This window comes from Oncorhynchus mykiss, chromosome 24, assembly GCF_057628025.1.
Source record: "Oncorhynchus mykiss isolate SJ-2025 chromosome 24, ASM5762802v1, whole genome shotgun sequence".
NCBI classification, from domain to species: Eukaryota; Metazoa; Chordata; class Actinopteri; order Salmoniformes; family Salmonidae; genus Oncorhynchus; species Oncorhynchus mykiss.
The window spans coordinates 20,825,405-20,850,359 of NC_143045.1; the positions used below are offsets into that span (position 1 = coordinate 20,825,405).

Genomic DNA, 24,955 nt, shown 5'->3' on the forward strand with positions numbered 1-24,955 from the left:
GCTATTGGGCCTCTCTAGCTTCCACTCTGCTACTGCTCCTAGCAGTACCTGCGCCAGATTTGTGCCTGTGTGACTCTCATAGAGGGGGCGTGTCTGTAGCGCCGGACTTAGCATCTCCCACTCCTCTGTGGTGTAGTGAGCAGTCACAGTCACGGATCTTTCCATTGCCCTGGAGGGCCCACCCGTCTGTGGTAAGGGCAACAGAGGATGCCATGGATAATTTGTCGACATATTGGGATTTCGTAGCCTGGCTCAAGCACTTTCACCATAGTTTTAAACCCTTTGTTTTCCACAACAGAATATGGCCTCATGTCTGCTGCGTTAAACATCCAAATAGATTTGGTGATGGCTTTAACCCAGTCTGATTCTGCAGCAAATGGCTGCTTATATACCGCTGTGAAAAGTTGTTGTCTCTTGGCTGAGTTGGCTCCCGTCACTGACACACCAGGGTGGTGACGCTTTAATGTGTTGCCATGAACAATGTATTTCCATGATCATACGGCTTTCTTGTGGCACAATGCCTACACAACGTAATGGTGTTGTCCACCACCCTTCTTCCGTCATCATATTTGACAGAGAAGCCAAAATACTCTGATACATGAGACTTATGAAGCGGGAGGCTTTTCCAGTTCTTCAGCTCGTCCCACTAGCCATGGTTGTCACTGCTATTTTTTCTTCTTTGCTTTTTGCAACGTGAGCATCCAGGATTGATTCGTTGGGATTCAACACTCCCCGTTCACGTGACCAGTACACACATCTTTTCACTGCAACTCTGCATCGAGATTTAAGGAATTATTACTTTTAAAAGCAACAGTGGCAGTAAAACTGTATTTCACACAATGATGGTTAAACTTTGCAATTGATCCGTGGTTCCCATGTGTGTCCCGAACCGTGGGGGGTGATCCGTACGAATCACGGATCAACTACGGTGCGTTACACCACTACTATAAGGGCACAAGGCGAGACCCAAATGCAGACACAGGAGGCAGATGGTTGGACTCTGACATGGTGCACACTGCGACAAAGGCAGAGATGTCAGGAGAGGGCGGGAGAGGGCATCAGGCTTCACATTTTCGGACCCTGGGCGGTAGGAAATGGTTAAGTTGAATCTTGTAAACAATAAAGCCCACCAGGTCTGCCTGGAGTTAAGGCACTTGGCTGTACGGAGATATTCCACATTTTTTATGGTCGGTCCAAACCAAGAATGGCTGTTCTGCTCCTTCCAGCCAGTGCCTCCATTCTTCCAGGACCATCATGACCGCCAGGAGTTCTCGGTTGCCTACGTCGTAGTTCCTCTCTGCAGGATTGAGACGATGGGACAAGGAAGGCACAGGGATGGAGCTTTTGGTCCTGGGCAGATTGCTGGAACAGGATGGCCCCCACTCCAACATCTGAAGCATCAACCTCTACCACAATTTGATGGACGGATTCAGATGGACAAGGATGGGTGCTGTGGTGAACCAATGCTTCAGGTCCACGAAGGCTCTGTCGACCACTGGAGACCATGTGAACGTTACTTTGAGAGAGGTGAGTGCAGAGAGGGGGGCCGCCAGGGTGCTGTAGCCCCGAATGAAACAGCTTTCACAAACAATTGGTTATCCAGGAGGCGCTGAAGGGCTTGTCTGACATGAAGAATGTGTTCTTCAGCAGACTGTGAAAAAAACAGGATGTCGTCAAGGTAGACAAACACAAAACGGTTTAACACGTCGTTTACCAGAGCCTGGTAGACAGCGGGGGCGTCGGTGAGTCCAATTGACATGACCAGGTACTCATAATGTCTGCTGGCTGTGTTAACAGGGCAAGTGGCTTTATAATGTCCCACCCTTCCACAGTACAGACAACAGTTAGAAGCCTACATGAGCGTTCCCCAACCGATAACCTAGGTCTTCCCAGTTTCATGGGCTCAGGAGTATCCAACTCGCCCGTCGCCGATGATTCTCTGGGAACCTTGGGTGTTTTCGGCTCTCCTCGGAAATACAAACTTCGGGGATTTCTGTAATCCTTCGGATGGTCACCAGCATCAGCAGACGAACGAGCGTTCCAGAGACCCAACCTCCTCACACACCAGCATTCTCATAGGCGCCCATCAATTCTAATCGCTATGGCGAGGAGGGAATTTTGGTCCTGTGGTATTTCCCGAGCTGTGAGCTCATCCTTTATCCCCTCCAACAGTCTGTGGAGGAAGATTTTAAACAGAGTCTCCAGATTCCAGGAACTCTCGGCGGTCAATGTGCAAAAATCTACTGCGTAGTCTGTCACACTACGGGAGTTCTCATGTACCTGCAGTAGTTTTCGAGCTGCCTCCCTTCCGGGCACCGGAGAATCGAAAACCTTCCTCACTTCTGCCATGAATTCCTCCAGGCTATGGCACACAGCGGATTGCACTCCTACACAGCCGTTGCCCAGGAGAGCGCCCTTCCGGACATTAGCAGGATTACATTTATTAAATTGTTTTTACACTATTTTCGATCGGTCCGACAGGAACAAAGAGGGCTGGAATTCAGAAATGAGAGAGCACTAGGAAAGCGATCACCAGGATCACCTGCATAACGCTCCAGAGGAGGAAAGCGGGGTTCTCGAGAAGCCGGGGTAGGTTGAACAAATCCACTAGTAGTAGAAAGTTTACTGGTTGGTTGGGAGGTCTCAGAGGTGGCGGGCTGCATATGTGCTAACTCACTAATTTGCTCCATGATAGCCTTGAACCCTTGGTCATGGCGTTCGGTCAGGGAACGAAGCCCTTCCAAAAGGTCCAGCAGTAGATCCTCATGCCGCCCAATGGTGGCTCCCTACAGGGAGACAGCGTGACAGAGCTGGTCCAAGTCTGCTGGGTCTGTCATGGCCAGTTCGTACTATAAGGGCACAAGGCGAGACCCAAATGCAGACACAGGAGGCAGATGGTTGAGCTCCAATATTTATTACAACAAAAGTGGTAGGCAAATGGCAGGTTGGGGACAGGCGAGAGTTCATAAACCAGGTCCAAACAGTACCAGGCGATAGGCAGGCTTGAGGTCAGAACAGGCAGAGTGGTCAGGCAGGCTTCGGCATCAGGACAGGCAAGGGTCAATACCAGGAGGGCTAGGAAAAACATAAGATATTACAGTTTTTAATGTCCCGTTGGTTTGGATATACATGATCGTAGTTTGTTTATTTTATTATCAACTGATTGTACGTTGGCTAATAAGACCGATGGTAAAGGTAGATATTCGTCCACGTTACCTTCGTCTCTTTCTCCTGCGAATTATTGGGATGAGGGCCTTGTCAGGCGTCTGAAGTAAATCCTTCCCATCCGACTCGTTGAAGAAAAAGGTATTCCTACAGTGCTCCACGGGACCTAAATCACTGTCCTGATATCTAGATGTCACGCCCTGACCTTAGAGATCCTTTTATTTCTCTATTTGGTTAGGTCAGGGTGTGACTAGGATGGGCATTCTAGTTTTTTTGTTTCTAGGTTGGCCTAGTATGGTTCCCAGTCAGAGGCAGCTGTCTATCGTTGTCTCTGATTGGGGATTATATTTAGGCAGCCTTTTTCCACCTGTTGTGTGTGGGATATTGTTTTTGTATTGTAGCCTTTTTGCACTACAAAGCTGCACGTTCGTTTTGTTACTCTTTATTGTTTTGTTGCTGGTTCACATTAAATAACATGAGGAACGCCTTCCACGCTGCACATTGGTCCAATCCTTCCAACAACGATCGTTACACTAGAAGCTATTTTCGGGCATAAGACTTGGTGGCGGAAACATTATATACAAAATAACTTACAAATAACGTGAAAGGCCACAATAGCACAATTGGTTACAGGATCGTAAAACAGCAGCCATCTCCTTCGGCGCTATTATTCTAGGCCCTTCTACTGTATTAGGAGGATTAGGAATGTGACTGCAAGTACAGTCAACATATGTCTATAGCAGTCAGGCTGTGTTCATGTCTCTGTGGGTCTGCTGAAGTATTATGCTGTTCAAATCCGTGGTCTGTTATTGTGCCAATGCTTTTTTGTGTGTCTCAATCCCCAAATTATTAACATTATACAATGAAAAAAAATCTGAATGGCAGTAATTCTAGACCTTTCATGTGTTGTCCTCCTCCTCTTGTCCATCTGTCTGTGTCCAGTTGAAGGTCAAAACCTGGGGACTGATAATGTGTCAGTGATCGAGGGGGAGATGGCGACCATCAGCTGCAGGGTGAAGAACAATGATGACTCAGTCATCCAGCTCCTTAACCCCAACAGACAGACCATCTACTTCAGAGACGTCAGACGTAAGTGCTTCTCATAGAGATCCTATTAAATTATTAGAGGGGTTATGTCATAAACCCTCAAAGTTCCATAATGGGGCAAAAATGGCAGCCATCTTGGTCAGTGATAAATCCAAAAAACGGTCTATTTGGAATTAATGGAAGTAGAGGCATACCGTAGGTGATGCATTTCCTGCTATTACTTATTGTGGAAAATGCAAGTAAGGCATGTGATGTATCAGAAATTGTGTAAACGAATTATTATTGTCATATAATTGTAAATAACGTTTATTCAGGTTTTATATCAATTTTCTGCATAAAAAGCCTCTAAAATATATGTAAACAGATCATAAATGTCTCAGATTTGATTTACTTGAAAAGCTGTGAGTGCTATTATGTTATACAATTCTAGTACTTGTTGCATTTACAGCTTGTCTAAATCCTATTATCAACTGATTGGTGCCAGTGTATGGCTGTGGATTGACTGCATTTTCTTAATGGAATGTTGGCATATTGGCAGTTAAAGGAGATGTTTCCTTTTCACAAACAAATCTGAAATTGTATGTAATGGCATGTTATAGAAGGATCCAGACAACTATTTTGTGATTTCACATGTTTTTGAGAGACTTACCACAAACAGAAAATCACTTCCTCATCCTCATTGTGCAGTATAAGGGTCTTGAGAAAACATCAACAAATTCTTCAAAAACACCCAACTACATCCTTTTAGATACGGCAAAGCTCTCAGTATAGTGATGCCGGTCTTTAGATGTTGTACACGTGAAATTGTGTAGTTCTGAACTTTATCCTCAATATTATATTCCCTTTTGCTCGACTCAAGCCATTTCCCCTATCGAGCTGTTGTTCCATTTTCCATGTAGCCTGCTGCATGTTACTGCCAAAATAAAGGAAACACCATCCTAAAGTGTTTAAATAGGGCATTGGGCCACCATTAGCCGCCAGAACAGCTTCATTGTGCCTTGGCATATATTCTACAAGTGTCTGGATCGTCCTGTATGGAAGCACCCCATGCTTTCACTTCGTATCCGTCATTTACTCTAGTGTTTCCTATATTTTGGCAGTTTTTTTTAATTTTTTACATTTTATTTTTACTTACTAGGCAAGAAACTCTTATTTTCAATGACAGCCTAGGAACAGTGGGATAACTGTCAGTTAAATTAAGAACAAACTCTTATTTTCAATGACAGCCTAGGAACAGTGGGATAACTGTCAGTTAAATTAAGAACAAACTCTTATTTTCAATGACAGCCTAGGAACAGTGGGATAACTGTCAGTTAAATTAAGAACAAACTCTTATTTTCAATGACAGCCTAGGAACAGTGGGATAACTGTCAGTTAAATTAAGAACAAACTCTTATTTTCAATGACAGCCTAGGAACAGTGGGATAACTGTCAGTTAAATTAAGAACAAACTCTTATTTTCAATGACAGCCTAGGAACAGTGGGATAACTGTCAGTTAAATTAAGAACAAACTCTTATTTTCAATGACAGCCGAGGAACAGTGGGATAACTGTCAGTTAAATTAAGAACAAACTCTTATTTTCAATGACAGCCTAGGAACAGTGGGATAACTGTCAGTTAAATTAAGAACAAACTCTTATTTTCAATGACAGCCTAGGAACAGTGGGATAACTGTCAGTTAAATTAAGAACAAACTCTTATTTTCAATGACAGCCTAGGAAGGGGCAGAACAACAGATTTGTACCTTGTCAGCTCAGCGATTTGAACTTGCAACCTTCCGGTTACTAGTCCAACACTCTAACCACTAGGCTACCCTGCCGCCCCAGTTGGCAGTTACACATAGAATGGATGGAGAGGTATCACTCGAGTTGCAAAAAAATGGAATATAACATTGCGGATAAAGTTTGGAATGACAGAATCTAAAGCCCTTTGTTCATGTTTTTTCATACTATACAATGAGGATAAGGAAGGGATTTGCTGTTTGGGATAAGTTTCTCAAAAACATGAAATCACAAAAAAAAGGTGTCTGGATCCTCCTATAACATGATATTTACATCAAAAATATAGATGTGGTTGTAAAAAAGGGAACTAATCCTTAAATCTGAAAATGCTATGGAATGATTTTTCTAAAACGACCTGGCTAGCTATCTAACACATCCTTTCTAGTATTCTATTTTGTTGCTTCACTGGACACTCCCCCATCATACTGGATACTCTCAACAGGAACAACATCGCTGGATACTCTACCGTTAGACTGACCATTTCATTAGACACATTTCCAAAAGATGACACAGGTTATCTCCCTCTTGAACCATATCTCAGGGTCTCATCTCAAGTACCATATTTCAGGGCCTCTTGTACTAAAATAAATCACTCTTTAAGGTTTTGGCAGTTTATGGCAACTCATCAGTTATGATGCTTTTGGTGACGGCTTCATATTTCAAGGACTAGATTACAATACTGATATAAATAGGATGCTTTCTGTCCTTGATTTAATGTTTAATTGGCCATTGAGTTGATTTATTAATCATTTTGTTAATGCAGATAATCTCTTAGATTAGGAATCTAAAGAGAATCTAAGATTAGGACAATGTTTATGCATGAGCATATGGCTTCCTCTAGGTTCAACCTCAGTTTGCATGAGTTTCACTTGTTTGTGTCTTGGAATGGAGCCAACCTTCAAGGTGATATGAGAAACACTTCTTGTTTTCATATTTCATCTCCATCCAAAATGATTTCACAAGTCTGAGTGGTATCCAGATTGGTGTTCTAATTTTCCACTGTATGGCAGAACATTACAGAAGGCTGAGTGTACATCTCTGTCATGTTTGTATTGCTAATGTAATTTATGTGTTTTACCGCGTTAAGAGAGAGAGGAGAGATTCAAATAAAGATAACACAATGACACTCGTGACAGCCTTGAATGCAACACAAATAGAATGGTGTGTGATCTATAAAATCTGTGTTTGAAAGAGCTCTGGCCTCACATCTTTTCTCTATTTAGTCTCATATTCCACACAGCCTCTTTAACAGTTTGTCATTTTACCACTTATCCCATTTTAAAACCAACTCACACTGGCAGCAAGGAAAATGGCTGAAGTGCAATAGTCAAGTGTAATTACAGAAACAGTTGGGTATCAGTAAATTGGCTGGAGTTAGTATCAGATATGAGTCAGAGCTCTGATCATATCTAACTGCTGCTCCCGGTTGAACATTACACCCGCAGTGGAGCCTGGTAAATCCCAGGGCAGCAGGTCTATTCTGGGCTGGGCTCCCAGAAGGCTGTGTTCTGTGGTGACCCCCCTCTGACTAGTGACATTGTTACCTGTTACCAGGCCTCTCTCTACAGAGTCAGCCCTTTGTGTATGAGGAGGAAAACAACCAGGAACAACACAGTCACACAGGGAAAACAACAGACACAAACAGAAACAGACACTTACACAAAACACTCTACCAGGACAATAATACCCAACATTTACCGTAGGGCTACACATCCCCCATCAAATCTACAAAAAAAATGATCCGTCTGCTTCTTTTGGTTTAAATACCATAGAGTTTCTCAACAGAGCTATCAAGTCCACTCAAAGGTCAACCACCTGGGAAGTTACTGTTCCAGCAATACTGACACAGTAACACTGTCCCTGAACCTGACGCTAGAGACCCAATGTCAAGGCTTTTGCTGATGCTTTATATTTTTGGCCTAGTGCTCCAATAATTAGGGATTGAGGAAACAAACCAACTTTATGGATGTCATCATCAATTCAACCTTTATAGCTCACATACAGTACATCAAATCAAATCCAATCAAATTGTATTTGTCACATGTGCCGAATACAACAGGTGTAGAGCTTATTTTACATACAAGCCCTTAACCAACAATGCTTTAAGAAGTTAAGAAAAAATCATGTTAAATAAAAAATAGTTAAGTAAAAAAAATAGAAGATAAAAGTAACAAATAATTTAACAGTAGCAATAAAATAACAATAGCGAGGCTATATACAGGGGGTACCGGTACAGAGTCAACGTGCGGGGGCACCGGTTAGTCTAGGTAATTGAGGTAATATATACATGTAGGTAGAGTTAAAGTACATTACATCTGATGTAGAGGGCAATGATCCAACTTTACTTATTGATTGTATTTTTTGTTGTTTTACAGTGCAACCCTGATGTTGGCCACAGCCTCTTTATAATCTCAACACACTTGAGTAATCACCTGTCAATGAACAAACTGCTTCATGCCAGCTAATTCCTCCCTAGCAAGGCCTTTGACTCTCAAAGCTATGCCAAGGCTCATCGCTATGCTTTGAGGAGAGACTTCCAAAGACTCCTCAAATTATGAGACAGGATTGGGAATGAGGTCTCATATAGGAAGATGCTCAAAGGCCTCTGTAATGATCAAGATGCTGCCTGACATGGAGCTCTGACAGGAACGAACACTCCCCATGTTTTAAAGATAGGCTGAATAGATTGAGTTCTTTAGCTCCGCGCTAATAGAAGACCTGATAAGGAATGGGTAGGTCAAAACATCATTACACACTCCAAAGAACCATCTGGGGGTATTTATGTAAAACAGTGTTCAAGTGGGGGGTTAACTGACGTGGAAAAAGATGTCGCTAAATGTAAGATGTAGGATGTTAAGCTAGGTTGCCACACTCAAAGCTAACTCGAGCAACACCACACTTATATGGCACGCCAGTCCAAACTACAGATTTTTTTTCAAAAGAGCTACTTTTTTATTTAGTATGGACCTCAAGTTCTTGTGATTGAATACATAATGTATGTTACAGTACTTCTCCTTTCCCAGAATATGTGAGGTCTTCATGGGCACTTCTCCTATTTTCCTGCCCAGGGAGTGCTCTGTAGACTGGAGAGATTAAACTGTTTATAAATCAACTTTTATGAATCATTCTGAAACTCACTTTTCTTTTTAGAGACCTGGGTTGTAAATGCTGAGGCTTTTTACCATTTAGGAGGCTTTTTTCAGCATAACTACTAGCTATATGAATACAGACCAAATAATTTTACTGCACTATTTCAGTATGTCTCTCTGTTCTCTCTGTTTGTTCCCTCTCGCTCTCTCTCTGTTTCTCTCTAACTGTTTCTCTCTCTCTGTTTCTCTCTCTTTGTTTCTCTCTCTGTTCACTCTCTTTCTTTCTCTCTCTCTGTTTCTCTCTTTCTGTTTCTCTCTCTTTCTCTCTTCCTGTTTCTCTCTCTGTTTCTCTCTCTTTCTGTTTCTCTCTTTCTGTTGCTCTCTCTCTGTCCCTCTTTTGTTTCTCTCTCTTTTGATTCACTCTCTCTGTTTCTCTTTGTTTCTGTTTCTCTTTCTGTTTTTCTCTCTCACTGTTTCTCTCTCATTCTGTTTCTCTCTCTCACAGACACACACACATACCACAAACACACACACGTGTGTGTGTCTCCCAGTCCTAACTGTCTGTCTGGTATCTGTTTCTCCTCAGCCCTGAAGGACAGCCGGTTCCAGCTGGTGAATTTCTCCGACAATGAACTGCGGGTGTCTCTGTCCAACGTGTCTCTCTCAGATGAGGGACGCTATGTGTGCCAACTCTACACAGACCCTCCTCAGGAGGCCTACGCAGACATCACTGTGCTGGGTAGGTTTACACACACATGCCTAAACTCTCATGCATGAGTGTACGCCTGCATGTATACACAAGTAACGTACACACACACACACACACACACACGGCACTACGTATGTACACAACATGTTATGTATGCCCATTACATGGTGCCAAATTCATAACTTAGACATTGCTTTCTACCACACTCTCATGCATCCTATATAAACTGTGAATATACAATTGTTTGAATTTATGTATTTTAAATACATTTTAAATTCATCTTGTTATATTGAGTCCCACTGTCCCACTGTCAGCCAATTAGGCACTTACAGTGCTCAATAGCATGGTAATGAATAGGAACAGATGCTGCTATGGATAACAGAATATATCTATCTCAGACTGGCTTTGATGACTGACTGTTGAGTGTGTGAATCCTACTGAATGTTAACTTGGATGCTCTAAATAGTTCCCTATTGAGAGTCATTTGTGCCAAACAGTGGAGCTACGGCGTGAAATTACACTAATACTACAGCTGTATTATACTGGCCGACATCCTAGGGGATTGAAAAGGAATTAAGTACACTTCAAAGTAATTACTCTGCTTTTAGAAATGAAATCTAATAGCAAAAAGTGAGAACTACAGGTGATTTTTAGGCGCTCTTGACGTGACACATCTTTCTGAGTTTTCTACAAGCGTCTCAGTCTGGTTTCCCTATGTGAGAGACAGCGGAATAAGTAATCAAGGTTGGACATGCTTAGCTTGTGTTCATTGGTCATGCTACTATATATGTTTTGATTATGTAAGGGGAAATTGTAGCCTATAGCTTATAGCATAGTGGAACAGGACATTATAGCCTATAGCATAGTGGAACAGGACATTATTGCCTATAGCATAGTGGAACAGGACATTATAGCCTATGGCATAGTGGAACAGGACATTATAGCCTATAGCATAGTGGAACAGGACATTATAGACTATAGCATAGTGGAACAGGCCATTATGGCCTATAGCATAGTGGAACAGGACATTATAGCCTATAGCATAGTGGAACAGGACATTATAGCCTATAGCATAGTGGAACAGGGCATTATAGCCTATAGCATAGTGGAACAGGACATTATAGACTATAGCATAGTGGAACAGGACATTATAGACTATAGCATAGTGGAACAGGACATTATAGCCTATAGCATAGTGGAACAGGACATTATAGCCTACAACATAGTGGAACAGGACATTATAGCCTACAGCATAGTGGAACAGGACATTATAGCCTATAGCATAGTGGAACAGGACATTATAGCATAGTGGAACAGGACATTATAGCCTATAGTATAGTGGAACAGGCCATTATAGCCTATAGCATAGGGTCATTATAGCCTATAGCATAGGGTCATTATAGCCTATAGCATATAGCATAGTAGAACAGGACATTATTGTCTATAGTATAGTGGAACAGGACATTATAGCCTATATCATAGTGGAACAGGACAGTATAGCCTATAGCATAGTGGAACAGGACATGATTGTCTATAGCATAGTGAAATAGGACAGTATAGCCTATAGCATAGTGAAACAGGTCATTATAGCCTATAGCATAGTGGAACAGGACATTATAGCCCATAGCATAGTGGAACAGGACATGATAGCCTATAGCATAGTGGAACAGGACATTATAGCCTATAGCATAGTGGAACAGGACATGATAGCCTATAGCATAGTGGAACAGGACATTATAACCTACAACATAGTGGAACAGGACATTATAGCCTACAGCATAGTGGAACAGGACATTATAGCCTATAGCATAGTGGAACAGGACATTATAGACTATAGCATAGTGGAACAGGACATTATAGCCTATAGCATAGTGGAACAGGCCATTATAGCCTATAGCATAGGGTCATTATAGCCTATAGCATAGGGTCATTATAGCCTATAGCATATAGCATAGTAGAACAGGACATTATTGTCTATAGCATAGTGCAACAGGACATTATAGCCTATATCATAGTGGAACAGGACATTATAGCCTATAGCATAGTGGAACAGGACATTATTGTCTATAGCATAGTGGAACAGGCCATTATGGCCTATAGCATAGTGAAACAGGACATTATAGACTATAGCATAGTGAAATAGGACATTATAGCCTATAGCATAGTGAAACAGGTCATTATAGCCTATAGCATAGTGGAACAGGACATTATAGCCTATAGCATAGTGGAACAGGACATTATAGCCTATAGCATAGTGGAACAGGACATGATAGCCTATAGCATAGTGGAACAGGACATTATAGCCTATAGCATAGTGGAACAGGACATTATAGCCTATAGCATAGTGGAACAGGACATGATAGCCTATAGCATAGTGGAACAGGACATTATAGCCTATAGCATAGTGGAACAGGACATTATAGCCTATAGCATAGTGGAACAGGACATTATAGCCTATAGCATAGTGGAACAGGACATTATAGCCTATAGCATAGTGGAACAGGACATTATAGACTATAGCATAGTGGAACAGGCCATTATGGCCTATAGCATAGTGGAACAGGACATTATAGCCTTTAGCATAGTGGAACAGGACATGATAGCCTATAGCATAGTGGAACAAGACATTATAGCCTATAGCATAGTGGAACAGGACATTATAGCCTATAGCATAGTGGAACAGGACATTATAGCCTATAGCATAGTGGAACAGGACATTATAGCCTATAGCATAGTGGAACAGGACATTATTGCCTATAGCATAGTGGAACAGGACATGATAGCCTATAGCATAGTGGAACAGGACATTATAGCCTATAGCATAGTAGAACAGGACATGATAGCCTATAGCATAGTGGAACAGGACATGATAGCCTATAGCATAGTGGAACAGGACATTATAGACTATAGCAGAGTGAAACAGTACGTTATTTTATTTTAATTTTAATGTATTTTATTTAACCTTTATTTAACTAGGCAAGTCAGTTAAGAACAAATTCTAAATTACAATGAACGTTTTGTGTGCATTCCTTTGTGCACACACAAACGTGTGTGTGCATCTGTGTATACTGAATGTGGGTCCGTCTGTACATATATATCTGAGGCTCTTGCTGTTTGTCTGTCAGTCCCACCAGGCAGTCCAATCATGGATTCCCGAGAGGATGTGGTCAGTGAGGGGAACGAGACAGAGCTCACCTGTACAGCCATGGGCAGCAAGCCTGCCGCCTCCATCAGATGGATGAAAGGAGAGCAGGAGCTGACAGGTCAGAGGAATATCTTTCCCTCAGATATCTTGCAGATATAACCCCAGCCAGGCAGCTTTAACTCTCCACAGCATCCTACTGGAAACTGCAAATGCTCTTTTTACATTCAGGACTTGGTTTCACACTCGTCACAATATGCTATATCTACTGATCTGTTCAATGACTAAAGAGTGAGTATGGATATTGAGTATTTCAATTGTTCAACTGAACGAGGTATAGTGTTGACTTTGAGTATGACCTATTCATAAAGCACTGCGTTGGCGAACTGTCTCCTCAGCAATAGCCACATTACAACAGTTACCAAAGAAGCAGTGCATTTTAGTGCTGGGCTGAACTTGTAGTGGGCCTTTTCCAGTGACCAGATAAGTGGCTTCAAATGAACTCCCAACTGTTCACCATCCACTCACTACAGCCTCCCCCATCGCAGCCTAGCTGTAACATAACAGTGTGTAGGCTAAAGTACATCCCTATAGTACATCACTGAGGCACCCAGTGTCTTTACTGGTTTAATACACTCATAAACCTGTGTCATCGCCAGACACCAGGGAGTTGATGCGGAATCAACACTCTCTCTGAGGAATCCGCCCGGCAACAGCCTGTAAATCTGGTCACAGCCCCGCCTACTGAGAGCATGCGTTAGCTGCTGCTGAAGGACCACAACTCACACACCAGCAACACGTTTGTTTCTGTTGATCACATGTTGTCTTTTGGTTGATCAGACTTCTGATTCAACGGTTTGAAAGCCTTGAACCTCACTCATTACCTTTAATTGCTAAGTCCTTTTATGAAAGTACTTTATTTGAATGCCTCAAGTTCACTGTAGGCTCCTGGAGAGAGGTGCAGTAGTGTATGGTACTATGGTGTGGTGCCTTATTGTCTCACATACGATCAAGAAGACCCATCTATTATTCAGCCTATCCATACACTACAGCAAGAGGGAGAATTCATTTCACAGCCTGGTCCTGTTTACATAAGGACTGAATATCTCTGTCGTCAAATGATATACATGTATGTATTAGAATAGAGAGGACATATTTGGCTTGTTGAGAGGATGAAATATTTAGAAGGAGCGAATATAAGCTAAATGCCATCTGCGCCTCCAGTGTTAGAGAAGTGGAAGTCAATTTGTGTTTATGAGATGTCAGGCCCTCTGGGGAAGGCTGGGCTGGTGTGGTGTGGGTACGTTAGACAGGCAGGCAAGCAGACAGGCTCGTTAGATTAGTGAAATGCCACCATGTTGAACAGGGGCTAATCCAGACTGGCAGAGGAGGACGTGGACGGACCAGAAAGTCACGTCCTTTAGCACCTCTGGAAACACAGCTCACTTCTCATAAGCAATTCATTAGCTCCCCACTGGGCACACACTGGTTGAATCAACACTGTTTCCATGTCATTTCAAAGAAATTATGTTAAACCAACGTGGAATAGATGTTGAATTGACGTCTGTGCCCACATTGAGATCCAAGTCACAAATTGGTGATATACTTAGAGAATTGTCAACGATTAAAAACAGGGGCCTAATCCATGTTTGTTCTGCTACGATTATTACTGTATATCTGCAGAGCAAAACCACTAGAAAAAAACTTTCTCTAAAGTTGTTTTTCAACGCCTATCTCTCAGGATGTTTCCCTATGTAAGTGTCATTGGGTTAAAAGCTATAGCAATGTGCATGTTAGTGTATGTGGTCAGTGTGTATTGGAGCAGCAGTGTGATGCCTTCTCTGAGCCCTAAGCGTGCCCCCCTGTGACTGGCTGGTCGGCTGGCGGAGATGGAAGTGTGCTGCAGGTCACAGAAGGCCCTGTAATTATTTCCTCACTTCATTAAGTGCAAGTAAACCATCACACTCAGCACTGCGGCTAATGCGCTGGCCCTGTGGCATTGTAATGCTCTCTAAATGAATGCCCCTCTGACAGCCAGACACATGTAGGAGCCTGGAGGGCAGCTGATTACTGTAGGGGTTAGCCTGGACACAACAGAACAGAACCCCACTCAGCATCCAGGATGCTGCATAAACACACACTCGTTAACAAACCACAACCACATCGTCCCTACCTCATGTTGGACTCAATGAGAATCTTTGGGTTCTAAAACCACATCAAGTAGGCTTAAGTAAATGTAATGATTTTAAGGTGTAAAGGGTGGTCAAAGTTACCTTGTTTTTAGCTTGACTGCAACAATTGTGCAGTGTGAAATAGGATACATCCGTTGCAGTAGATGTTAGTTGTGTCCATGTGAATAACCAGGTGATGCTAGTCACGTTGTTTTAAGCTGACTCAGTAACCCCATGCTCTGTATGATAGTCTGTTGTGAGTGGAGATATCTCTATAGACTTTGGTTCCTAGGCGAGATGACGGTGGATGAGACCTATGACAGGATGTTCACGGTCACCAGTCGGCTGAGACTCACTGTGTCCAAGGAGGACGACGGAGAGCCAGTCAGCTGCATCATCGACCACCCAGCCGTGAAGGACCTCCGGGCACAGAGATACCTGGAAGTGCTATGTGAGTGACCCGGAAGTGAAACAGGCATGACCTGGAAATAGAATGTTATTGACTCTCGTAGTCCCTATGAGGTCTATCACAGAGATAAGGGATACAGTGCCTCAGAAGTATACAAACTCTTTGATTATTCCACATGTTGTGTTACAGCCTGAAAAGTGACACACTTTAAAAAAAAAGTTTTTTTGCAAATTCATTGAAAATGAAATACAGAAATATAAACTTTACATACATATTCACACCCCTTTGCTATGGCACTTCAAATTGAGCTCAGGTGCGTCCAATTTCCTTTGATCATCTTGAGATGGAGTCCACCTATGTCCAATTAAATTGTTTGGACATGATTTAGAAAGAAACACACCTGTCTATATAAGGTTGCACAGTTGACAGTGAATGTCAGAGCAGAAACTATACCACGATGTCCACGGAACTGTCTGTAGATCTCCGAGATAGAATTGTGATGAGGCATATATAAAACAATTTCTAGAGCACAGTGGTCTCCATCATTGGGAAATGGAAAAAATATGGAACTACCCAGACTCTGCCTAGAGCTGGCCGTCCAACCAAACTGAGCAACCGGGAAAATTAGGATATTGGTGACCAAGAACTCTTACAGAACTACAAAGTTCCTTGGCTGAAATGGTAGAACCTGCCAGTCTCTATAGCACTTCACCAATCTGGGCTTTATGGGAGAGTGGCTAGACGGAAGCCACTTCTGAGAAAAAGGCACATGACAGACTGCTATGAGTTTGCAAAAGGGCACGTGAAAGACTCTGAGATCATAAGGCCAAAGATTCTGTGATCTGATAAGACAAAAATGTAACTCTTTGGCCTGAATGCAAAGTGGTATGTCTGGAGAAAACCAGGCTTAGCTCATCGCCTGTCTAACACCATCCCTACCGTGAAGCATGGTGGTGGCAGTATCTTGCTATGGGAATGCTTTTCAGCGGTAGGGACTGGGAGGCTGGTAAGTGTAAAGTAAACAATGAATGGTGCTTTAGAGTGCAAACGACTTTAGACTGGGGCGAAAATGTACGTTCCAACAGGACAATGTTCCCAAGTATACAGCCAAAGCAATGTTGGAAGGGCTTCAGAGCAAGAATGTGAAAGTCCTTGAGTTCAGCTAAATCCCAAACTTGAATCCCATTGTAAATCTATGGAAAGACTTAATGATTTCTGTTCACAGTCGCTCGCTTTCTAACTTAACAAAGCTTGAGAAAATCTGTGCAAAGCTGATATAGGGCATACCCAAGACGACTCAAATCTGTAATCGCCAGCAAAGGTGCTTCTACAAAGTATTGATTCAGGGGTGTAAATAATTACAGTTGAAGTTGGAAGTTTACATACACCTTAGCCAAATACATTTATACTCAGTTTTTCACAATTCCTGACATTTAATTCTCGTAAAAATGTGCAGTTGCAAACTGTAGTCTGGCGTTTTTATGGTGGTTTTGGAGCAGTGGCTTCTTCCTTGCTGAGCGGCCTTTCAGGTTATGTCGATATAGGACTTGTTTTACTGTGGCTATAGATACTTTTGTATCTGTTTCCTTCAGCATCTTCACAAGGTCCATTGCTGTTGTTCTGGGATTGATTAGCACTTTTCGCACCAAAGTACGTTCATCTCTAGGAGACAGAACGCTTCTCCTTCCTGAGCGGTATGACGGCTGCATGGTCCCATGGTGTTTATACTTGCGTACTATTGTTTGTACAGATGAACATGGTCCCTTCAGGCATGTGGAAATTGCTCCCAAGGATGAACCAGACTTGTGGAGGTCTACAATTTTTTTCTGAGGTCTTGGCTTATTTCTTTTAATTTTCTCATGATGTCAAGCAAGGAGGCACTGAGTTTGAAGGTAGGCCTTGAAATACATCCACAGGTACACCTCCAGTTGACTCAAATTGTTTAATGGCACAGTCAACTTAGTGTATTTAAACTTCTGACCAACTGGAATTGTGATAAGTTAAATCATCTGTCTGTAAACAATTGTTGGAAAAATTACTTGTGTCATGCACAAAGTAGATGTCCTAACCGACTTGCCAAAACTATAGTTTGTTAACAAGAAATTTGTGGAGTGGTTGAAAATCAAGTTTTGATGACTCCAACCTAAGTGTATGTAAACTTCCAACTTCAACTGTATGTAAGTGAGATATTTCTGTATTTAATTTTCTAAAAACATGTTTTCACTTTGTAATTATGGGGTATTGTGGTTAGATGAGTGAGATTTTTAATATATATATTTTTTTAGTTCAGGCTGTAACACAACAAAATGTGGAATAAGTCAAGGGGTGTGAATACTTTCTGAAGGCACTGTACCGTATATGAATGAATTAGATCATCAATTCTGTATCTAGTTAAAATACCTGGCAGTCCAGATTTAGAGATTCACTTTACAATACGTCTCCTGGAATGTAATAGAATCACCTCCAGGGAGAAGTAACTTTTGCTGTAGTGTTGTGTAACATGAAAGAAGAGAAACCTGCACCTCTAGTCTTGTGTCAAATGTGATTTGCTGTTTCCTCCAATGGTTTATTGATTGAAGAGGTAAAACAGCCGTCCTTACACACTGTAGAACATCAGAGAAAGGTTAAGCTAACCTTTGGTAGTCTGTGTAGAATATTCATTTGTTAACAGAGACGAGTGCTTTGCCTAACTATTCTAGGCAAAAGGGAAAGCTCAACTTGCACCACTTGACATTTTGACAATCTTTTGCTAACATAGATAAGAGAGAAATATATATATATATTTTACTTTATAGTTAGACTGTCTGAACACATAGTCCTTTTCTCTATATGTTTAACCAAGGGGATATGTTCAAATGAAATGTATTGGTCACATACACGTGTTTAGCAGATGTTATTGCGGGAGGAGCGAAATGCTTGTGCTTCTAGCTCCGACAGTGCAGTAATATCTAAGTGATATCTAACAGTTTCACAACATATACCCAAAATACACATAAATCTAAGTAAGGAATGGATTAAGAATATATATACATATATGTCAGAGCAGCATTGGACTAAGATACAGCGCTTTCTTCACCACACTGTCTGTGTGGGTGGACCATTTCAGTTTGTCAGTGATGTGTACCCCGAGGAACTTGAAGCTTTCCACCTTCTCCACTCCGGTCCCATCGATGTGGATAGGGGGGTGCTCCCTCTGCTGTTTCCTGAAGTCCACAATCATCTCTTTAGTTTTGTTGACGTTGAGTGAGAGGTTATTTCCTGGCACCACACTCCCAGAGCCCTGCCCTCCTCCCTGTAGGCTGTCTCCTCATTGTTGGTAATCAAGCCTACTACTGTTGTGTCGTCTGAAAACTTGATGGCTGAGTTGAAGGCGTGCTTGGCCACGCAGTCATGGGTGAACAGGGAGTACAGGAGGGGGCTGAGCACCCACCCTTGTGGGGCACCAATGTTGAGGATCAGCGAGGAGGTGTTGTTTCCTACATTCAACACCTGGGGGCTACCCATCATGAAGTCCAGGACACAGTTGCACAGGGCTGAGTTCAGACCCAGGGCCTCGAGCTTGATGATGAGCTTGGAGGGTACTATGGTGTTGAATGCTGAGCTATAGTCAATGAACAGCATTCTTACATAGGTATGCCTCTTGTCCAGATAGGACAGGGCAGTTGTGCAGTGTGGTGGTGATTGCATCGTCTGTGGATCTATTGGTGAGGTAAGCCAATTTATGATGGTCTATTGTGGCAGGTAAGGTGGAGGTGATATGATCCTTGCCTAGTCTCTCAAAGCACTTCATGATGACAGAAGTGAGTGCTACTGGGCGAAAGTCATTTAGTTCAACAACCTTTGCTTTTTTAGGTACAGGGACAATGGTGGTCATCTTGAAGCATGTGGGGACAACAGACTGGGATTGGGAGAGATTGAATATATCTGTAAACATAACAGCCAGCTGGTCTGCGCATGCTCTAAGGATGCGGCTAGGGATACCATCTGGGTCGGCAGCCTTGCGAGGGTTAACGCGCTTAAATTACTTACTCACGAGAAGGAGAGCCCACAGTCCTTGATAGCGGGCCGTGTCGGTGGCACTGTATTATCCTCAAAGCGTGTGAAGAAGGTGTTCAGCCTGTCCAGAAGCAAGACGTCGGTGGCCGCGATGTGGCTAGTTTTTCTTTTATAATTCGGGATTGTTTGTAGACAGTGCCACATACTAGGACTCAACTTTGCCCCTATACCGACGTTTAGCCTGCTTGATTGCTTTGTGGAGGGAATAACTACACTGTTAGTATTCTTCCATATTCCCAGTTTTCTTGCCCTGGTTAAATGCGGTGCTTCACGCTTTCAGTTTTGTGTGAATGCTCCCATCTAGCTGCGGTTTCTGGTTGGGGTAGATTTTAATGGAGGGCAGGGAGGGCCTTATATGCATTCTGGAAGGTAGTATAACAATGGTCGAGAGTTTTAGCAGCGCGACTACAACAATCAATATGTTGATAGAATTTCAGGAGCCTTTTCCTCAAATTTGCTTTGTTAAAATTTCCATTTACAATAAATGCAGCCTCAGGATATGTGGTTTTCAATTTGTATAAAGTCCAGCGAAGTTCTTTGAGGGCCGTCGTGGTATCGGCTTGAGGGGGGATATAGACCGCTGTGGCTATTATTGATGAAAATTATCTCGTAGATAGTATGGTTGGCATTTGATTGTGAGATGTCCTAGGTCGGGTGAACAGAAGGACTTGAGTTCCTGTATGTTATCATAGTTACACCATAGGTCATTAATCATAAAACATATCCCTCCACCCTTCTGCTTCCTGGAGAGATGTTTGTTCCTGTCGACACGATGTACTGAGAACCCAACTGGCTTTAATAGCCAGGTTTATGCAGTCCTATAACACTGAAAGCCTTAGTTGGTGGAGTTGAGCTGACAGTATACTGGTCATACAAGAGTAATAATATAAGCAATGGAGTAATGGCACTGTCGTAGCCAGCCAAAGCACTCTCCTAACCTTCCCAATGCATTGCAGCATGGTCCTTTGTAGCTCAGTTGGTAAAACATTGTGCTTATAACAGCAGGGTAGTGGGTTTGATTCTCGGGACCACCCATATGTAAAATGCACGCATGACTAAGTTTCTTTGGATAAAAGTGTCTGCCAAATGACATTTGTTGTTATATTATAGCGCACCGACAAATGGCTCTTTCACTGGTTTGAACATACAATAACGCTTTTTTTATAGTGACTGAAAGCATGAGTCAGGTTGGCAATGCTAGAGCTGTGAATATGATATGAATTAGAAAGTGTGTACTGTTTCAATACAATGTGTATGTGAAAATACCATCTGTCTACTTTCAGATCAACCAGAAGTGAAGATCGTTCAGGCGTTCCCTGAAGGTTTAACGAGAGAGGGAGAGAATCTAGAGCTGACGTGCATAGCAAAAGGCAAACCACAGTGAGTATCCATCCATCCACACAGATCATGTAATACTAGTTAACAGTACAGCACTCCACTCTGTTCTTACAAATGCCAACATAGACAGCTACATGACACTTCCAGGCTTCCTATATCCCTTTTCTGCCAGCCAAAGGACTCCCCTAACCTTTCCAATGCATTGTAGCATTTATATGTTACCAATTGCTAGTGTGTTTTGTGTCAAATGCATCATTAGGAGGAACCTGCCAATGGCTCTCCCACACTGCTCAGAGTTCAGACCTTTCAAGTGAGATTTGGTCTATTGACGGGCGTCGTGCAGGGACTTTCTGATGTGGCTGGTATTTGTGTCATCCAGGCCCCATCAGATCAGCTGGCTCAGAGTGGATGATGATGTGCCATCTCACACCGTGATCACCGGCTCTGACCTCTTCATCGAAAACCTCAACAAGTCGTACAACGGCACGTACCGCTGTGTTGCCTCCAACACCGTGGGAGATGCCTACGATGACTATATCCTCTTTGTATACGGTAGGTACTGTCATGGCTACTGTCGCCTGTAGTTTGTTTTGCGATTCTATCTATATTTGGAGATGAGTCCAGGCCAGGTGGTCTGTACTGCTGATTCAGGATTTGTCAAGTAGGAAATCGTGGCCACTCACTAGAATTTGCTAAATATTCCATTGAAACTTCTCATGTGTCAGTTCACTGATTACACGTTTCTCTGGGTGAATCTGTCACAGAAACATGTCACTGACGCACTGTAACACAGTAACAGATGTCTCTGACTTACTGATTTATTCTGACTGACACCTCACAGACTATCCTCAATCTAACTTGTAGCTTACGTATGAGTCTCTGACTTAGGTTACTATGGCACTTATAGCAATGCCACTCTGAGATTGTATTTCTGTAAGTGCTCTTAGGCAGATGGTGACATTTGTTTGTCCCTCTTAGTCCTCTAGTGATTATCTCCTGAACAAAAGTATGGAACGTGCTATTAAGTAACAGTTCAGGCCTATTCAGGGTTTCATCCTATGGCTGAAGTCATAATTGGCGCCCCATCCATTCTCATCCATTAGAGGCATGATTCACTTTCCCTCGGTAATGTAACTGTCATACAGTTACTGTATCTACAGGAAGAGGTTTGAGGTTTGGGAAGCAGGCTGTAGTCTTGCTTCCATATGGATCCTTTGTTTGGAATATGATTACTTTTGGCTTTGAACAACACACATCTTGCATTTCCAAATAGATTTAGCTTCATAAAAGAGCTTGTGAGAAATGTAACTGCCAGAACAGGAAACATTTTCCATACACAACATCTTTTGATTTATGTTGTTTTGTCTTTTACTTTCATACTTGTTTTGGCACATTGGTTTGATTGGGAATGTGAGCTGTCCATTTGTTTTGGAGATATACCCCTCTCCCATGCATAATCAGGTTCTATAGTATGGGTCTCTTCATATGGGCCCTCTTCACTTCTCCATATTTCAGTTTCCTACATGTCTCTGAAGGAACAACCTGTTCCCTACTCAACAGAGATAAACTAGACAAACTGTGGTACACTAAAAGACTCTTGAATGAATTTCCATGGTGAAAATGTGTGTTTGCCGGTGCAGCAAACATGCTAGCATGTGTGAGCTGTGCATGTTTTGTAGTAGAATGACCTATTTGTATGCCTTTTGGCACAATGAAATATCCCATCTTACAGAAATAGCTTCCCACCACAAGTCTTTTTCAGTCTTTTACCACCTCAACATTAGAGACAGCATATCTCTGGTGTTATCAGTGCAGTCTCTATTCTTTTAGTTAGAGCAATAATGAGACACTGGAGATTTGTAAAAAGGTGTTGATAACGCTTTGAGTAATTAAGTTTGAGATTCCCAGTTCTGTTATTCCACAGGATTAGATGCTAGACATGTTGTTGGTGCATAAGATGATTGTTTTCCCTGACTAATCATACTAGTTACTGTACACTAGCATAATGAGTGTGTGTTTCTGAACATGGTTATGTCTAGGGGTAAGCATGATGAGAACCACAGATGTGTCAGCTTAGCAGGTGGGTCTCTAGGTGAAGAGACTGCTGGGTGGGTTTTTCTGTGTACAGTATCCTGTTTTCTACTTGTATTAGGCCCAGGAGGTGCCCATTAGTGTCTAGTGTTGGAATCCACAGCTGCTATCTCTTAGTATGTCCCTGATGTTCATTAATGTGGATCTGTCAGAGGACTGTGTGCAGTACCATGTCAAAGCTAGATGACCAGGAACCTAGCTAATGTAGTGCAACAGGAGAGCACAGTATGTGTACCAATGGTCTGTGCTATTCTGGATATATTAGATATTCATATGTGTGCTACTTTCAGAGAGTTGGAATATACAGTCTGCTACTCTCATCTTGCCTCTGCCTACCGCTGCACTAAAACACTTTATCCCTGACACTAGAAATGTTGTGTGTACTCTGTGTACTCTCCTACGGTAAGTAAAAAAGCATACAGTAAGTAACAAAGCATGTTTAGTTGTCAGTTCTATTCTGGTCTAAGGGTGAGAGAGAAGGTAGTTAGGCTGGTTGGCCTCCTCTGCTGGTTCTGGGTTGTTTTCAGTAGACTGTGAGTGCTGGTCTGTGGTTGGTTGATGTCCGGTGTGGGAGTAAACTGGTCCAAAGTAACTAGGCTCCCAGCTACTGTAGGCTCCCACCAAACTCCGTTCACTGTACAAAGCTGACCTGGTATAACTCACACATACTGGCTGTTGGCAGGAGAACAATTATGTATTTTGCTCAAGGGTTTGTTCTGCAGTTGACTCTCTGACCCAGAGATTTCCTACACGGCCATGAAGTCAAAGATTCCCATGCAGCCATCTGGGCGTCAAGCCCAGTCAGAAAGTATGCTCAAATATGGCTCTGTTGACCCTAACTTGGATGAGGCGCTGTTGTGAAAACAAATGTGTTGAATCACAAGGATTCTGAACCATCACCCATCTCTGCACCATAGAACAGAATAACTAATGAAACATCAGGCTGCAAATTAATAACCAAATCATACAGACTCAAGAGAAAACATAGTTTAATGTGTTTTTAAAAATGCATCTGAGGACATTGTTGTGCTGTATTACTTTATGGAATATTTGTTTGAGTCAGAAATCTCCATTGCTATGTTATGAAGACAATGTGCATATAAAACAATGTATTCAGAATTGCTAACAAACTGAAGAAAAATAACGTTTTTTGGCTGCCAGGTTTAAGAGGGCATAGCTAAACATTTTCTCCCACATTGTTTCAGTTTGTGCTTAGAATTTCTCATATCAAATGTTCTTACAAATAGAAATGTACCCTGAAAATATGGCACCTCCAAATACATTCATATTTCAGCTCTCATAATGTGGAGCCAAGAGTAATCCACCCTGCAAATTGCCCATGGAGAATGCTTGTTTGCTAGACTATTATATGTGCCACATCCCATCCAGGCCTTTGTGGCAGCCTCTTATCCCTGGCCTGCATGCCCAATTTCCCAGACTGACATTTCAGCTATCAGACCGCCTTCGGTCACAGGGAAAGAAGAAATCCCCTATAAATATTGTTTGCGGAGAATCTGTTCCTGATATCCCCTCACCTCTCCCCCCTGCCCCCTCCTCCCCCAGAAGCGACATTATGCCACCATTGATGTTTTATCATTAGTTTGGAAGTGTGTGGTCCCCTACTGTGGGCTTCTGATGGGCACAGACAGTAAAGGCATGAAGACAGCCAGACAAATTTCTCCCGCTGTGACATGTCTCCAGCAAGGGGCCGGCGCTATCTCTCTGTGCCAGAAACAGGAAGATATTCCTAGTGGCAGGGAAGCTTTCCAGTCTCTTAGCACCACTGCATACCTGTATTGGCCTCCATTTTCTAATTCTCATTATTTTGTTTTTGGTGTTATGAAAGGCCTTGTCAGTACACTATCAGTCTGTTGTTGCAAGGGGTGCAGAAGAACTGCAGGGGAGCGCTCCAGAGTTGCTTAATGCACTGCTTAACTTATTACTGGAAATAATCCC

At 42.4% G+C, this 24,955-nt stretch overlaps 1 protein-coding gene across 5 annotated transcripts in view; it reads left to right on the forward strand.

Moving 5' to 3' along the window:
* Window positions 1–24,955, forward strand: part of LOC110503961 (cell adhesion molecule 1) — a 157,294-nt gene that overhangs the window by 109,756 nt on the left and 22,583 nt on the right. For 4 of the 5 annotated variants that reach the window (XM_021582642.3, XM_090218636.1, XM_021582640.3 and 1 more), the window contains 6 exons: window positions 4,108–4,254; window positions 9,670–9,822; window positions 12,918–13,055; window positions 15,398–15,556; window positions 20,854–20,950; window positions 21,288–21,460. In XM_021582642.3, coding sequence (XP_021438317.1) covers window positions 4,108–4,254; window positions 9,670–9,822; window positions 12,918–13,055; window positions 15,398–15,556; window positions 20,854–20,950; window positions 21,288–21,460 — 867 coding nt within the window. The remainder of the gene's footprint in view (window positions 1–4,107; window positions 4,255–9,669; window positions 9,823–12,917; window positions 13,056–15,397; window positions 15,557–20,853; window positions 20,951–21,287; window positions 21,461–24,955) is intronic. The other variant, XM_090218637.1, reaches the window with a different exon arrangement.